At 36.4% G+C, this 18,312-nt stretch overlaps 1 protein-coding gene across 1 annotated transcript in view; it reads right to left on the reverse strand.

Annotated features, from left to right (window-relative positions):
- Positions 1–13,426, reverse strand: part of LOC106867468 (glia maturation factor beta) — a 39,027-nt gene extending 25,601 nt beyond the window's left edge. Inside the window, exons 1-2 of the mRNA XM_014912350.2 lie at positions 12,515–13,426; positions 3,423–3,513 (exon numbers count right to left, since the gene is read on the reverse strand). Of these exons, the coding sequence (XP_014767836.1) occupies positions 3,423–3,513; positions 12,515–12,517 (94 nt within the window). The 5' untranslated portion in view covers positions 12,518–13,426. The remainder of the gene's footprint in view (positions 1–3,422; positions 3,514–12,514) is intronic.
- Between the last annotated feature and the right edge of the window lie 4,886 nt (positions 13,427–18,312).

Below are 18,312 nucleotides of genomic sequence, written 5' to 3' on the forward strand. Positions count from 1 at the left end.
ATGTGATGACGACAACAACGACGACGATGGTGATGATGATGATGAAAGGTTGCAAAATGAAAACAAATAACATGCGAATTCAGAAAATAAAAAAAATTAAAAAGTAGATTAGAAAAAAAAAACATTTTTTTTTTTTTAATATACAAAGTGGATCAAAGAAAATGACTATCAAGAAGATCTTTGATTATTGCAAGGCGACACTGTCTGATGCTATACATTAGACATGAAGCCTGGTTCATTGATTCTATCTGTTAATCCGATCCCAATCCAGGTCACAGTGGTTAACAAGCTGCACAGCTAATGTATATCTATTACTACACAAATTACAGGAGAATCTGTGTGTGTGTGTGTGTGTGTGTGTGTGTGTGTGTGTGTGTGTGTGTACATACATATAAATACACACACACACACATATACACATATGCATATATAGGTGGGGTGTACTTACACACACATGTATATTTGCACAAACTTTTTCACATATATGCATGTGTGTGCATGTATGTGTGTGTGTGTGCACGCACGCAGTGATTTGAAAATACATATGTTTGTATGTATATATGGTACCCTCCAGCCCCTCTCATTCCCTCCCTATGCTTTCTGCACTCACTGCTACCTGCCTCTGTCCCCTTTTCTCTTATCATCCTCAATGGCTCTATCTCTTGAACCTTACATACCCATCTATCTCTTTCTTTCACATTCTCTTTCCCTTTCAGTTGCTGTTATAATACAGGTTACCCCCAGAACCCCTACACAACCCACCTTACCACCATCTCCCCCTCTTACTCACTAACTCTGACACTAATTCCATCCCTACCTCCTCCTAATAGTGTCTACGTTGTTACTCTTTCCATTACCACCATCTCACAACTATCAATTTCTCTCATCATCCTACAAAAAAAAAAATCATCACCTATAGGGGCCTCACACAGATGGTGATGTTTTTATTGACACAATTTTCTATGGTCAAATACTTTTCCTGTTACCCTTCTTTCTCAGTAAGCTATTTATTCCCCTGGTCTTTCACCATGTAACCGTTGGACAAGTTTTTAAAACAAACATGAACTTTGACACTAAACAGTGTCAGTGTTTGACATTTTAATTACATAAACAATGCCAAGACACATGCTTCATGTTTGCTGTTGCTTCATGCTCTTGATGAGACTGGGGTTATCCCAGGTTAGAGGTCCCAGAGATGTCATCATGCATAGAGCCAACCAGGTCTAACAGTGCTCTCCATTGCTGGTGGTCCTGTGCCAGCCCCTCTGCAACCTCCTGGGTCTGGCCTCATCATGGTGAAGGGACTTGTGTGTTCCTGAGGTCTGAGAGAGTGTTACCATCTGGAGTTGGTCTCCCAGGGAGGTTTCAGTCTAATGGTGACCCATGGCATGTTGACTCACTGCCAAAATGGTGGCCCCATCATCTGACTATTCTGCAGAGGACCAACAACTCACCCAAAAGAAACCAAGACTCTTGGAAAGAGACAAACACATAAACACACCGTTACACACACATACATGCATACACACTTGACAGGTTTCCATATACTTTCCATCTTCCAATCTTGCTGTTAAGCTCGTGTCAGCTATGTCAGTCTTGGCCTTTCCTTGGAAAATATCAGTAGCATAGAGAGGGGAAACTTACATGCAAGGACAACTGCTGATCTTCCATAAAGTCTTACCTAGGTCCATATTCATTCCTTTGAACAATAATGTCCATCAAGTCATCCCAAAAAATGACTGATGATTCGCATGGCAACTTTGTTTAAAGTGGAAACGCATTGTGCACTGTCGACCTCACTCATCCATGACCATCTTCAATCCGTGACCATCATCAATCCTGTGCTGACACCATGTAAAAAGCACAGTCCACTCTTCAGAGTGGTTGGTGTTAGGAAAGGAATCAAGCCATAAAACCCATGCCAAAACAGACACAGTAGCCTGGGGTAGTCTTCTACCTGGACAGCTCCTGTCAAACCGTCCAACCCATGCCATCAAGGAAGCCGGATATCAAACGATGATGATGCTGACGATGATATACACATACCATCATCATTATCATCATTATAATCATTGTTTTATTGTCCACTTTCCTTTCTAGAATGGCTGACAAAACTGATTGACACAGATATTCTAAAGTTGAATGCTCTTCCTGTCACCCACTCTCACTTATTTCCAAGCAAGTTAATTTCTGAGTGGTCAAAAATGCTTTTTATGGAAGACCGGAAATGAAAAACTCTGCTTGCAATGAATAATTCAATAGCCAGACAGGTTTCAATGGCAGATTGTAAACAATGACAGTGTACGGAAGTGATTGTTTCCATTTCGTTGTGCAAACATCAAGACAAGAAGAAACCACAAACAAACACTGTCACACACACATATCATGATGATCATCATCATTATTGTTTTAAAATCCACTTTTTCATGTTTGTATGAGTTAAGTGGAATTCATTGAAGCAGATTTTCTACAGCCAGTTGGCCTTCCTGAGGCCAACCCTGACCAGTTTCCAAGCAAGATAATATTTCTCAGTGGCCAAAACATGTTTTTTTTTTTTCATGGAAGACTGGAAATGTAGGACTCTGCTTGCATGATGATGATGATGCTCGTTTCTAACTAACCTGTGATGTTAAGACACAGTAACACACACACACACACACGGTTTTTTGTCAGTTTGCATCTATTAAATCCACTCACAAGGCTTTGGTTAACCCAAGACTATAGTATAAGACATTTGCCCAAAGAGTCACATAGTGGGACTGAACTTGAAACCATGTGGTTAGGAAGTTAACTTCTTAACCAGACAACATGCCAACTTAATTGACACCGCAATGGGCTTATTCTTTTATTCTTTTACTGGTTTCAGTCATTTGGCTGTGGCCATACTGGAGCACCAACTTTTTAATTAACCATTCTAGTCATTTAACTGTAATTTATTTTCAGTTTTTTTTTTTTTTTTTGTATGAGGACCTTGTTACTTGTATGGGCTGAATTGAATAGACAGACAAGTAAACAGGCAGACAAACAGAGGGGGGGGGGAGAAACAGGCAGAGAGATAGAGAGATGAACAGAAAAGCAGGCAGATAGACAAGCAGGCATACTGAGAGAGAAGTAGACAGACAAATAGATATATAGACAAGCAAGCAAATACAAATAGACAGACAGAGAGACAAATAGACAAAGACAGGCAGGAAGACAAACACAGAGAGAGAGAGAGAGAGAGAAATAGACAGATCGATAGAGAAAGACAGATAGAGAGAGACAAACAGAGAAACAAACATAAATAGACAGAGAGAGAGAGAGAGAGAGAGAGAGAGAGACAGACAGACAGACAGACAGACAGACAGACAAACAGACAAGCAGAAAGGCAGAGAAATAGATACAGACAGCTTGATAGATAGATAGATGGATTTATAACTTACAGATAACAGCAGCAGTACATTTATTGTTAGAGAAACGGAACTGTTTGATTCTTTCTTTAACACCATCATTCAGTTCACAAACCGGTTGAGACTGGAAGGAAAAAATAAAAGCAAAACACAAAATAAGAGCAAAGTTCTTTGAATAAAGTATCTAGTTTGTATTCTAGAATGTATTCATGCATTAAAAATAATACAAATGAAAATAAAACTTATCTTATAAGTAATATTAGATCAGAGCATCTAATCAAGACAGAAAAAAAGAAACAGGATCACTGACAAATAACATAACAATTGTTTGCCTTGTAGAATGGAAACATTGCCAATCACACTACAAAGAGTTTGGCATTGGCGGCAGTGGCATCATCATCATCATCATGACCATTGTTATTATTATTTTAATTTCTACTTTTCCATGCTTGCATAGGGCAGGTGGAATTCATTGAGGTAGATTTTATATGGCCAGATGCTCTTCCTATCACCAATCTTCAACTATTTCCAATCAAGGTAAATATTTTCCCATGGCCAGACATGTTTTAACTTTACTTATACATTTAATATTTGGGGATAAAATTTTAGTCATTTAACTACCACCTGGTCACTCACATATTTTCATTATATGACAGACTTTTCTCAGTTTTCATCTATAGCCAGGGCTATAGTAAAAGTTACACAGTGGGACTGAACCCAAAACCAAGTGGTCAAGAAGCAAACTTCTTAACTACACAGCAACATCTTCACCTATACACAGCCATGCTGAGCCCTCTTTTCAAGTTATACACAATAAAACTTTCAGTGTTTTTTTTATACTATTATAACTATATTATTTATCCATACAATGACTTGTTGCTAGCAGGACAGGTTACTCTTCTAATGTCTGACACAGTGAGGTGTTTCACTTCAGTTCAATGTTTGCAAAGAAATATAACCCCATGAATTAACTGTAAAGATTTTAATGTAAATAATTTATAAGTGCAGGCATCACAATGTGGTTAAGAAATTTATTTCTTAAGTAATAGGTTTGGGCTAAGTCCCACTGCATAGCACTTTCAATCAGTGTCATTACTATAGCCTTGGACTAACCAATGCCTTGTAAGACTAACCAATGCCTTGTATGTGTGAGTGAAATTGTGACTTGATATGATTCACTGGTCACCACTTGAGCAAAGAAGTTGTGGTGTCAACATTCCTTGTTGACATTATCACTGGTCACCTTAGGCTTTCAAACACCTTTGGAATAAAATAATCCCTTTCTTGAAAACAGGCAAAGATTAGTGACAGGAAAAGCATCTATCTGGCTGTGAAATCCTGCCTCAACTAAATCTCCATCCAAATCCCTGCTAACATGGAAAAACAGGTATTGACTGAACAATCAAGTGATATAAAAGAGTAGTGGCACCAATGTGAAACAGGAAAAAGAAAACAGGCCTATTCATGTGATTATAACCACATACTTATTACTTAACAATACAACTGCCTACCAATAACACTACTAAGTATCTGCCACTCCATTACCTGAAATTAAATCCTATAATTTATTTCTGCATTACATCCTTAAGTAAATTCATCAGTCACTTAGCTCTAGCAGGAGATGCTTTTCTTCTAATGTTACACCATTAAAATCTTAGCATTTAATTCATAATAACTTGTTTCAAAGTAAATTGTTGTACACTTATGACTTAATCACTGGTATTCTGTTTCACAGATAGCATGGTCACAACTAGAACAACTTTGATCAAAAGTGTACAAATTCAAAGCTGATCTAGGGCTAAACAAAAATAAAACACAGAAAAAGAACTCAAGTAAATACAGTTAACAGTTTTACATCAACTTGTATTTGTTAACTGCAATTATATAAAAAAACTTAGATTTGTTTCGACCAAAGATTGGTCCAGGCCATGTCTAACTTAATAGCACCACTTGATAGGATTATCTAAATCCTTTTTACAGTCAAGTTTGGTCTATGGCCCATTCAAGTAGTGAGTTCTTATTGAGTGAGTTGTATCCAGGTACGGGTGGCTTGTCTGATATTCTTCGAAGAAAGCTGTCTAGACTCCGTTTAAAGCTGATAGGATCCTTTTCCTCTTTTATCTGTTTCGGGACAATGTTAAACAGGGCTGCCTTGACCACACATCCACACACACAAAGTGTTGAAAACCTTAATATGATAACAGGACAAGTACAGTTATCTTGCTAGAGAAGAGATAGAAGGCTATCCTTGTTTTATAATGCTGGATAGGGGTAAATGGAAACAAAACAAAAATGGTGGTGACTAGCTGCCAGAGTGAACTCTCAAGGTACAAGGAGGTAGGTAGAAAGGAAAATACAGACAGAGGATCAAAGGGAAAGGGAGAGGGGATAAGCTCATAAGAGTATAAGAGAGTGACAGATGGTTAAAGGTGAATGTAGTGAATAATGAACAATAGTAAAGGTGTGGTTGACGAATATCTGTATGGAGGTGTGAAGGTGAAAGAGACAGAAGTGGCACAGGAAGGAGGAGGTGATAAGCAGCAGTACAGAAAGGGTGGAGAGCAGCATCATCAACTTCCACATAGATAAGAAAGTAGGGAACCGATGTGCAGTGTGTGAGAGTGAGGAGGGAGACCCACAGTAACAGACAAGCTTAGAGGTGGTATACAGTGGTTAAACTGAGTGGAGTGTATAAGGGTAGGGCAGACATGAGAAGTGTCTTGAGAATGATTGCAGATATGAGAAGTGTTAAAAATGAGGTATGACAAACCTAAGATGTAGCTCAGAGGAAATGGAGAGATAATAGAAGGCACAGAAAAGATGGGAGAATGTCCCGAAAAAGAATGAAGGAAAAGTGTCTGTGTGAAAGAAAAAGAGTACACACACACACACATAGATACACACAATATATTCTATCATTGATTTTCAACATTTGAGCATTAAATCAACTGAAACATCAACTCATTGAATTAGCATGTCAATTGGCTAAGTATTCCAGAGACAGCTGTACCTTTGATATAGTTTTCAAATGGAATCAGTTTGACACGGTATGTCAAAATTGGACCTTTGAATAACAAACACAATCCATTGGGTGGGCTTTTAAATAATTTTCGTCAACCCAAATTTACTTACAAGGCTTGGTGGGTGACCTGAAGCCATGACAAAGTCACTTGCCCAATATGGTATTAAACCTCAAACTTCATAGTTGTGAAACAAGCTTCTTAACCTCTTAGCCACACGCGCATCATTTAAGTTAAAAAACGAGAGTCATGATTAACTAAAGATAGATCATAATTCTTTAATTCTTGGAAAACTCATCATCTGATCAATCTGAATCTTATGGAATTCGATAACTCTAAGATTCCATCTGCATGGAAAACAGTGGTTAAGTTCGCGTTAACATATTCTATACAGAGACTAATAAAGAATTAACAAGATATAACTGGTGAGAATTAAAGAGATAACAAGAAGTTACTATGTGCTGGAACAGATAAATAATTTAGTACAAACATATTCAATATGCATAGCCCTAACTCGTAAGAGTGACTTGGTAAGACGTAGTGTACTTTGGCAAACGATTTTCGGTGTTTTAAGTAGTCACGAGAAAACGTAGACATCTCTGGGCTTTTTTACCGTTGTGCCAGCGAAACATCGAGGATGTGACAGCTGGAGAATGGGCTGCATCAGCACTCGGCTTGCACTCATTTCATCTGAGTTGACTGGAGCAACGTGAAATGAAGTGCCTAAGGACACGATGCATCGCCCAGTCTAGGAATCAAACACAGTATCTTAAAATTGTGAATCCAGCATCAAAACCATTAGGCCACGCGCCTTCATATTCTTTATATGAAGAGTACTAAAAATGCTAACCACAAATAGAAGGCAAGTAAGTTGGTATTGTAATACAAAGATCATTAAAAATATATGCTTTTGTGAAATTGGAATTGTTTATATCTCAAGTTGTCCCCCTTTTTATAGTCAGAAGTAGAAAGGAAGCGTCTGTCCATGATCCCTATCGGCCCCTTCGAGACTAGTGGGAGGAAGGGAAGAAACCTAGCCCTCCCAAAGCTTGCAACAGTGTCCTCTGCTAAAAGGTACCTAAGGGTCAGAGGGTTAGATGATAGTGTAAGATTGGGTGACGTTTTAAGTCCCTCACCCATGAACAGGAATGACCCCCCCCCCCAAGAAGGATTTCCACAGTGTCCGTATACCAAACTTCACTCAAAAAACTTTGGTCGACAACTTACATGTCAAAAGTGCGACTCACGGGGATTGAACACGAAACTAAACAGCAATGCCTGTATCCTTGATTGAACAAAAGCATTCTAATCGTAATCTGTCTTTCTTTTCTCTGGGTACAGTAATCTCTAACTACACTATCCTAAATAAAAACGTTACGATATGATTTGATAGCAGTTTTGCTGTTATTTTTAGTAGGTTGAACGCAAAAGTTGGCTCGTTGTCAAATTGTCCTTAATATTCATTTTTATCCTTAGTATCAATTGTGCTTAAATTTAAACTTAAAATCAGAAGTATTACGCATTATTTTCCTAGGCGAGTTTAAAGTTACCCTCGACTCTCTCGTGTTGTATGTTGCACTAAGCATTTAGTAAAATTGAAAGAACAATTTCCGAGTGAACATAGAGTGCAGCATTGATTTGAAAAGTTTTGCAATGGAGACGAGAGTCCCAAATAGGAATAAAGCTTAAGGGCCTTCATCTGCTTTTGAAAATAATCAACTAGTGGATATTAATGTGTAAAAAAAAGCATGCAAACTATCAAGTAAATGACACGCACGCAGTCATATTCTAAGTTATTATTTATTCAATTTCACGTAATCTAAAATAAAAAGGAGGAAGAATAAAATTAAGCTGAGCATATAGGTTTCCATTTGAATTGAACTCGGTCAAAACTAGATATATTAGTCAAATGATGCTACAGAAATCCACTAAATTGGGTTATCCGCCATATTCCCTAGATCTGTCACCCACTGCTTACCATTTAGTCCAACCCTAACAACTTTCAGTATATCAGATGTATCTTAAATACATTATAAATTAATCGGGAGACAGTGCTCATGATCTCTGCAAACCATCCCAGCTTTGCGAAATAGATGCGGCAGATTACCTCGCAAGAACATCTACAAGAAAACGTGTGATGAGGAGGGAACAGGTGTTCTGGTCCGAATGCTCAAAACAAAGCGAACTCCGCTAAAGGCACCGAAGAACTGTTGGAGTATTTAAGTGCTCGAGCGGGCGACATGACAGGTTGGCAACCCACAGTAGTGAAGACAGTAAGGATGATGTGCTAGTATATATGTTCAAAGCATAAGGTATTATGCTGTGAGGAGGGATAGAAACCTGATCGAGTGTTTAATTGCCTTCAGCAATATTTCGGTTTCGAAATCATAGATATTACTTCTTCTGTCTTGGATATACTTCGTAAAATAAAAGGAAAAAAGAAAAAAAAACCCAATTATTTGAATAATGTGTGTACTTTTTATTAAGCCTATATTAAGTAACGAACAGAAGTAAAGGTATAGAATCGGCCCCAATAAAAGGATAATAAAATATTCGTTTTAATTCTCCAGGATTCACTTGGACCGACGAACTAAGGAAAGGTGAGAAATAAATAAAGGTGGCAGGGTATATTTTCCGGAATCATTGCAGTGTCATTTCAGATAGAGTGATTGGTGAAAAGATCTGAATGAATTGAGCGTATGAACGAAGAGTAAAAGAATTTCTAAATAAAACAAACCCTATTTAAAGCGAGACGGGTAAATCACATGATTCCAAAACCTGGTGGCTAAAATGTGACACTAATAAGTTGTCATGTTAAAAGGAAAATTAATTAAGAAAAATAAATGCATTTGTATTTATTTAACCACTTAGTTCATACTATCAGATAGGTAGGTAAGTAGATAGATAGATAGATAAATAGATAGATAGGTATGTGGATAGCTACCTCGCTAGATGAATAGATTGATTGATTCATGTGTAGGTAAAGGGATAGATATACATGACTGGATTTTTTAGTTCGTCCAAACCATCACACTCTATAAACATTCTGTCATATCAACATATAGATTATTCACATTCATAAACACATGATTGAGTGTGAATATGTGTGTGTAGCCAGGTATAGAAACAATTTCTATATGTAAATGCGTATATATGTGTGTGTGTGTGTGTGTGTGTAAGACAACGAAACAATGTTTGTGCCTTGATCCCTTATTATTATCATCATTGTTTATCGAATATGTGTTTAGCAAAAGAAGCAAAGAAGAAAATGTGAGAATGATCACTTTTTGTTTCCACGATCTCTTCAAGTATCGGCACAGCACTTTGTTTTGAACATGTAAACACAAATTTATTGTTTCAAATCTAGTTTACATATCCTTAAAAAGAAAATTAATTTTAACATTTAGCTGTTAACTTTTAAAATATAGGGTTTATATTTTCTGCAACTAGTTTCATCGTTATATCACTTTGGTTAGTAGAAGTTTGTTTGTTACTTTTTATCATCGACGTTTTAATGTCACATGATTTTATGATATTCAGGATGTCCAGCCATCAATGTATTCGTGCGTATATTTGGGTGCGTGTGTGCATACGCAAATACACACACGGATATGTACATATGTATATATATGCACAAAGATACATATATATATATATATACATCTACACGTAGATTTGTGCATATAATACATGCATACACACACGTACACACGCATTGTGTCTGTGCGCACAGGCTTGTACATAGATATGTACATGTACACACAATATACAAGGATATACATATACACACACAGTCACTACTAGGAATCGACATTCACTATGCCTTTCGCTATTTTTTAGGTGCATATGAAGTTGCGATAGCTTGCACAGATAGCTACAACACACCCATCCTTAAACAAGTGGGATATGGAAGACAAACAGCTGGAGGATGACAGGGCTGAAATATATATATATATATGGTTATGTAAATACACATATACTAAAATGCTTGCGTATGCTTACAAATGCTCATATATGGATAAATACTTATATAGGCACATATATGGACACACACAAACACACATATTTTATATATATATATGTTTCTTACTATATCGAAAATAGGTATGTTTTACATGTGCATGTACTGTGTATGATGTTAAATATAGATGTGTAAATGAATGCGTGTGACAAATTTGATTAAAGAGTGTTTATATCATAATTTGTTCGAGTGAACCAAGAGGCTGACATAATAGGCGGGAGGTATATGTGTGTGTAGTGCGTAAGTGTTACATGGTGGGCGGTGCTTGTTCCGAAACATGGTTGGCACGAAAATTGCCTTCGCTCCTTTTTTGCATGTACAAAATGTAGTTGAGCGCGCTTGCCTTAAGGGGAAATTGACATAAGATTCGACGAAAGAAAGGAAGAAGAATGAATAAGAATCATGAAAAGAACGTTCATACGGATAGAAATGACAGAATTGTTGAGGAAGGGAAAGTTGTGAAAGACTACTGGGTTATGAAAGAAAGAACGGGAGAGATTTGGGTGTGTGAGTGAGAAAGCGTGATAGATATAGACATACAAGCAAAAACGAAGCCGAACTGCATCTGAGAGAGATAATCAGGAGACACACAGAACCTGTTTGTATAGATGAAAGAAGGACCGAAAGAAGGAGGCTCTGTGTGTGTGTATGTGTGTGAGTGTATTTGAGCGAGAAAGCCGCTAAGTTGCACGCGCGCAAATGTATAGCAAAGAGAGGAGTGGTGGGGTGAATGAGTCGCACACCTTCGAAGAAAATCTTGTTAAATATTAAATATGTGCCTGAGTATTTTCAGTAATGTCATTAAAGAAATGTAAATGTAAAGATGGTTTTCGAAAAAAAGAGAAGAGAGACGAAGAGTAAAAGGGGTGGTAGGTGGATAGAATACAGTAGTAGTAATAATAGTAGTAGCAACAGAAAGTGTTAAATAATACATAAGTATATTGCAACATATACATGTAAGACTATATAAAAGACATATACTAAGACAAGATTCATGAATACGTGTTCATAAACATACACGTGTGTTTATACTATTTTATTTTTTTTTTTTTTGCTTTTTTTCTGGTTTGTACTTGTTGGTAGGAATTGTATACCGGAATTTAGCAGAAATCATCAAGCATGACTAGTGTGATAATGATCTACACACACACATATATATATATATATATATATATACATATATATACATAGTGTACGTGTTAACACGCAGGTTTCTGCTTTTTCCGGATTTCGGACATTCATACCTTCTACACTAGACAGACATACGTGTATGCGTGTGTGTGTGCACAAACTCACTCACCCTTCAACGAGTCAAGAAGCCAATACATGGTCATTTGGCAGGCTAGAAATGATAGCCAAATCTACCTAAAATTACATTCAGCTGTCGTAATAAAGGAAGGACACATAATATGTCCTAAATACTCTACAACTGAAAAGATGCTCACAACTGGAACATCTGTGATCATAGGGCTGCTCAATCAGTTATGATCTGATTGATAAACATTGCACCTGACACTGTAATCATTACTATTTTTATATACTGCATTATACAATAGGCTCATTAGCTTTATATTATATATACATTGACTATTTTTAAACATACGTCTCCTGGGTTACTTCTATCCCACATTCCGGTCACACGTACATGTTCTTTAACTCGATGTCAACCCTGTTTGGGCAGAACCTATGATCAGAGATGTTCTAGCCATGACAGACAGTCCTGCATCTTTGTACATCTACGATTACATTGTCTTATGTGTTCTTCGTAAATATGTTGTTGCATTTTCTTTTCTCCTTTTTTTTCTTTTGTTCTTTGCTTTAATAATAGGGCGTGATTTTTGAGTTGGCCGTGGGGGGGGGGAGGATTGCATTTTAGAGCAGATCGAAAGAAACAATCAAGTACAAGTTGTCTGAGAGAAGTAGGCTCATATACAACTTTAAATCTGAGTAAATAATAAAACGTGATGTGTATCACAAGAGAATAAATACATAAGTGAGGTGGTGCCCCAGCATGGCCACAGTCTAATGACTGAAACAAGTAAAACATAAACAAACATCTTAATAAAATATCCTTCAAAACATACCATCTTGGTAATTATCCTTGCCACTTGTCTCCGTTTTGGGTAATTAATAAGTACAATAAGGCCAACTTTATGATTTCCTTGTACTATAGTTTGTTTTTTCTTCTTTTACGTGTGTATATGTATAAAGAGGGTGTGTGTGTATATATCTATATATTATACTATATAACTATATTATATGGTTTATATACATATGCGCAATGTATGTCTATCCGCGAATATATATCTTTATGTAGTGTGTATATAGAGAATATGTGCTGTCGTTGATAAAGACAGGAGTGTTGTGTTGATTGTATTTTTCATTTGACGCTGCTGCTGTTTTTCTTGTTACTTTTTTCCGAATTCTTGCTGCTCCTGTTTTTGATGTTAATGTTGTTCTTCCTGTTTCCACTTCTCATTCCTCAATCAGGCGGTTCCTCTTCTACACCAACACATGCCTATACACGCAGCAAATATATATATATATATATATATATAGTGAGACTGTGTTGTTTGTTTTTGTAGATTTACTTGTTAGTTTTATTATAATTACATTAACTATTAAATTGACAGATGTATATATATATATAAATGCAATTAATTTAACAAAAAGGAGTCCAGAGAAAACGAAAGTGAGAGAAAATAAAGTTGAAAGTTGAGGGAATCCCTTTAGCATACAATGTAGTATATATATATGTATATATCTGTATATATTATATATCTGAATATATTATATGTAAAGCTATTTAAGGATGTACAGCTATAAGCAATGATATAAAACAAACTAGTTTTAAAGCCGTTCTTACGAAATAACCACTGTTAATTAATGCCTCTTGTTATTGTTTTTGTTTTTTAAGTTAGAGTCAGTGCTATTATTCCGTGTGCTTTGTCGGCATCTCTCCTCTGATCCTTTTTTTCCAGCACTTCCCCTTGCTCTAGTTTCTACAAAAGTCAGATTTCGTAATATAAAACGAAACGAAATTTGGTTTCATTTTTTTTTTCTGTTACTTTTTTATTTCGTTCTCAAGTTCTCTACCCATTCTTTTACCGCCCTATCTTCCTCCTCTTCTCTCTCTCCCCTTCTCTCTCTATCTCTATGTATGTAATGTATGTATGTATGTATATGTGTATATATATATATAAACATGTATATTTCGGGCACAGGTATGTACGTATGTATGTATGTATGTTTGTGTGTGTGTGTGTGTGTATGAATGCACATACATATATACATACATATATGTTCTCTTCTATTTTTAATTATTTGAGATATTCCAAGTTTCAACGTTGGAATGTAATTAACAAAATCAAATTCCCATTTTGAACTTGAGGAAAGTTTTACATATTTCTACTGTTCCACTTACACGCCTATAACGATTCAACTAACCCATGTTAGCTTGGAAATAATACATAAGGTGATTATGTGTGTGGGCGCTCACAAATACAAACGCACACACGCACGCTCACACACACACGCACACGCGCGCGGTAAAATTAACAACTTCGATTAACTGGTTGTCCTTGCATTTAGAAGACTGAAGACTCTCTCTCTCTCTCTCTCTCTCTCTCTCTTTCTCTTTCTCTCTCTCTCTCTCTCTCTCTCTTTCTCTCTCTCTCTCTCTCTCTCTCTCTCTCTCTCTCTCTCTCTCTGCGACGAGCTGGCAGAATTGTTAGCGCGTTGGGCTTAGGGTTTAACGGCATTTCTTCCGGCTGTTTATTTTCTGAGTTCAAAAGCTGTCGAGGTCGACTTCCCTTTCCATCCTTTCGGGGCCGATAAAATAAGTAGCAGTTGAGCACTGAATCAATCAATGTAATCGACTAATCCGCCCCTCTAAAAATTGCTATCCTTGTAAAATCTGAAACAGTCATTATTGGTATGTGTGTTTTTGTTGTTACGCCTATTAAATATTCTCGTGTATGAACTTGTAAAAATTAATTGAATGCTTTTCGTTTATTTTTACCTCACAAATGTAGCAACAATGCAGTCGCTCGAGCTCCTAGAAATCACAGTCAACTCTCCTTACAATCATACCATTCCATCTTTAAAGAACAGCAAACACAAACGCGCGCACACATACACACACACACAAGCAATTTGATACCATCACACAATCCCACCTCAAAGAATGGTTTCAAAGTTTGGTACAAGACCAGCAGTTCCTGAGAGGGGGCAAGTCAATTACATCGACCCCAGTGCGTAACTAGTACTTATTTCATCGACCCTGAAAGGATGAAAGGCAAAGTCGACCTCGGCAGTATTTGAACTCAGAACGTAAAGACGGACGAAATGCCGCTAAGTACTTTGCCTGGTGTGCCAACGACTATGAATAATAAGAATAATACTTAATTATACAAGAAATATTCTTTATAACTAAAAAGCGGGCCGCAACAATGCGGAAAAAAAAATAAACATTCTTCCGCAGCCTGTGAACGAAGTGATACTTGTTACAGTGAAAGTTTGTCAAAGTGAAAGTGAAACGCTAATCATAACGATTTCAGCATATATTTTACCTCTGACTGGAAAATTAATAAATGTGAAACTGTAAGACTACTACAGCGTGTTTATTTTAGCAACAGAGAACACTCCACTAAGGTGTTTTCCTCAGACATATTGAGCATGTACGTACGTATGTATGTATGTATGTATGTATGTATAAATGTAGGTAGGTAGGTAGGTATGCTTGCATACATACATACATACACAACAGCGCTGAAGGAAATACATATGAAAAGAAAATGAGAGATGTATGTATGTATGCATGCGTGTGTGTGCATGTATGTATGTGTATGTGTGTGCATATGTATGTATATATGAATGTATGTATGAACGTATGTATGTATGTAAATATGTATGTATCTGTTTGTATATGTATGTATGCATGTGTTTAGACATGTATGTATGTATGTGTCTGTGGAAGATGGATCTTCGGCAAATTCGACGATGAGTACTCCAGTTGTTTGATCAAGTGAATTATCTATTTATCGATTTATATTTTTTAACTTGTCAATACACCATGCCAGGCTTTTACTATAGTTTATTGATGTATGTATGTCTGCTTGCTTGCCTGAATACATTTGTGTGTGTGTGTGTGTGTGTGTGTATTCCCGCACGTTTGTATATATACATGTATGTTTGGGTATGTATGTAAATATGTACATTTGTATGAATGTATATGTATAGGTGTTTTGTATGTATATATACCTGCCTGCTGCATTCGTGCATGTATGCATTTATGTATGTATGCTTGTATGTCTTTTTTCCAATGAGCAGGGATCTAAGCAAAGCTCTTTCATTGGAATTTAGATATCAACTGAGTTGTCATTCATACATGTATGTATCTATGCATGTATGTTCGTCTGTCAGCATGTATGCATGTTTTATCTTGTAGTTTTATTTAATTTCCTTTTGAGAGACTTCGAGCCAGTCACTAACAAAGCAACAAGACTTTTTGAGTTAAGAGAGTTCCCGAGGGTTTGTAAATGCATGGTAGAGTTGATGTGTTGGTTGAACTGTCAATGCATACATATATATGTACACATGTATGTATCTATGGTAAACGAAAACTGAAAGAAGCCCATGGTGTGTGTGTGTCTGCACATGTGTTTGTCTTTGCATCTGTTTGCCTTTGCATCTGTGTTTGTCCCCCCACCACCAGCTAACAACCGGTGTTGGTATGGTTACATCCATGTAAATTAGCGGTTCAGCATTAGAGAATGATGGAATAAGTACCTGGCTTAAAAAGGAAAATAAGTACTGGGACCACGTCATTCAACTAAAAATTGTTCAAGACGATGCCCCAGGATGGCTGCAGTCTAATGACTGAAACAGATAAAAGACTATCAGTAGAAAGAAAAAAACAGTTAAACACATGTACCTAAACTGGTTGAAATTACTCTGTAGAGGTTAGGCTAAGTCTAGTCTCTAGGAGGAAGAGTTAGTGTGTGCCAAATAACACAGCTTACCATGGTAGCTAGTCAGGGAAGAGAATACTAAACAGCTGGTTATTTAGTCTGCTATCAAGCGAATGACACAAGAAACAGGTTGTGAGCATGAACAAATTTTCATTTGATTAACCCTTTGGATACCAACTCTGTGTGTGTGTGTGCAGACGTGCATATGTATGTATGTATCTATGTATGTATGTTTGAATTAGCTTGTAGTTAAATGAGTTTTCTACACACATGTGCAGTCAAAAGATAATTCTTATCAAACTTAGATTGACACAGTGAGTGACAAGATAACCCCTTAGAATTACAAATGCAGTCCATCTAATGTGTTTCTATATTCGAATGCAAGAATTGCCACATGATTATGAAGTTTACTTTCCAGTTCAATACCTGGTTCAATCTCATTGTGTGGTATCTTAAGCAAGTAGTCTTTTTTTAAACTAGACCCTCAGTTTGACTCTAGAGTTATATCTGAAATTGATTGACAGAAAAGTAATTTATAACTGTGAATTCACTGTTTACAATATGATTAGCTGATATCAAGATGCACAGACAAGATTGAAAAGTGTATTTGAAATTAGATTCATGCATCTATTTATTTATACAATAATGCTTATGTGCCTGATATTTGAAAAGATTTTCAGGATTAATGGTGAGAAACTTGCAGATATGAAGGATCACCTCTAAAACAAAAAAATAAAGATATTGAATTTATTTTTGTAAAAGCTAAAAGCAAAAATTAGAAAGCAACCAAACTTGATAATGCTATTATTTAAACATTTACTTGTGAATCACATGTAACATGCAGGACATTTTCCTGGCATTCATGCATCATATCTGATACACATTTCCAAATTTTTTTAACAACCAGAGTAACTTGGGAGTTATGAAAGGAAAGCTTTATATTTGCTCAGAATGTATGAAACAAGGTTAACTACTAAAAGTCTGAAAGCAAGCATAGATTATTTACATTATTTACATTTGACGGATATTCGTCCTCATCTTGTTTGTTGTTAACACAACATTTCGGCTGATATACCCTCCAGCCTTCGTCAGGTGTCTTGGGGAAATTTCGAACCTGGGTTCTCATTCCTATCGATGTTACTATTATTATTATTATTATATTATTATTATTACTATTATTAATATTATTAATCAGGTCGCTGCCGTGAATCGAACTCGGAACCTTGGGGTTAGTAGCCCGCGCTCTTAACCACTACGCCATATGCCCGTGGGTATATCAGCCGAAATGTTGTGTTAACAACAAACAAGATGAGGACGAATATCCATCAAATGTAAATAATGTAAATAATGTAAATAATTCCTCATCTCTTAAATATAGAACTGTAGCAAGCATAGATGTTTAGGACAAACTTACGAAAATACTTTGGACAGGCAAAGAGTTAAAGTACCAGCTAATTTTAATGAAGAAGAAATGAAGGTGCCACAGGGTACCTCTGTGAAAATATGTGAAGATATAGCAAAGAAAAGACAACTGGGGAAGAACCATTAAAATAAGCAGCTGAAGAAGACAGACAGGCAGGCAGGCAGACACACAGATAAATAGATAGAAAAGGGAAGAAGAGAGAGAGAAAGACATTAATAAACAAACAAAAGGTTAAAATGTGTAATAGTGTGTGTGTGTGTGTTGACTAAAAAATAATTCTGCTTATAATCTACATTACAAAGTTCAAAGACATAATCTCTATATGTATATATTGACTGTGGTTGTGCTTCAGTATGTTGTTGTTTTTGTTGTTGTTGTTGCTCAAACATCTAGGCTTCATTGGGAAAATTCATTTATATAAAAGGGATCCTTATTAATCATTACTTTAACAATTCAGCTACAGGTGTGATGGGCATTTCGATGTTTT

The sequence above is a fragment of the Octopus bimaculoides genome, chromosome 11 (assembly GCF_001194135.2).
Source record: "Octopus bimaculoides isolate UCB-OBI-ISO-001 chromosome 11, ASM119413v2, whole genome shotgun sequence".
Classification (NCBI taxonomy): domain Eukaryota; kingdom Metazoa; phylum Mollusca; class Cephalopoda; order Octopoda; family Octopodidae; genus Octopus; species Octopus bimaculoides.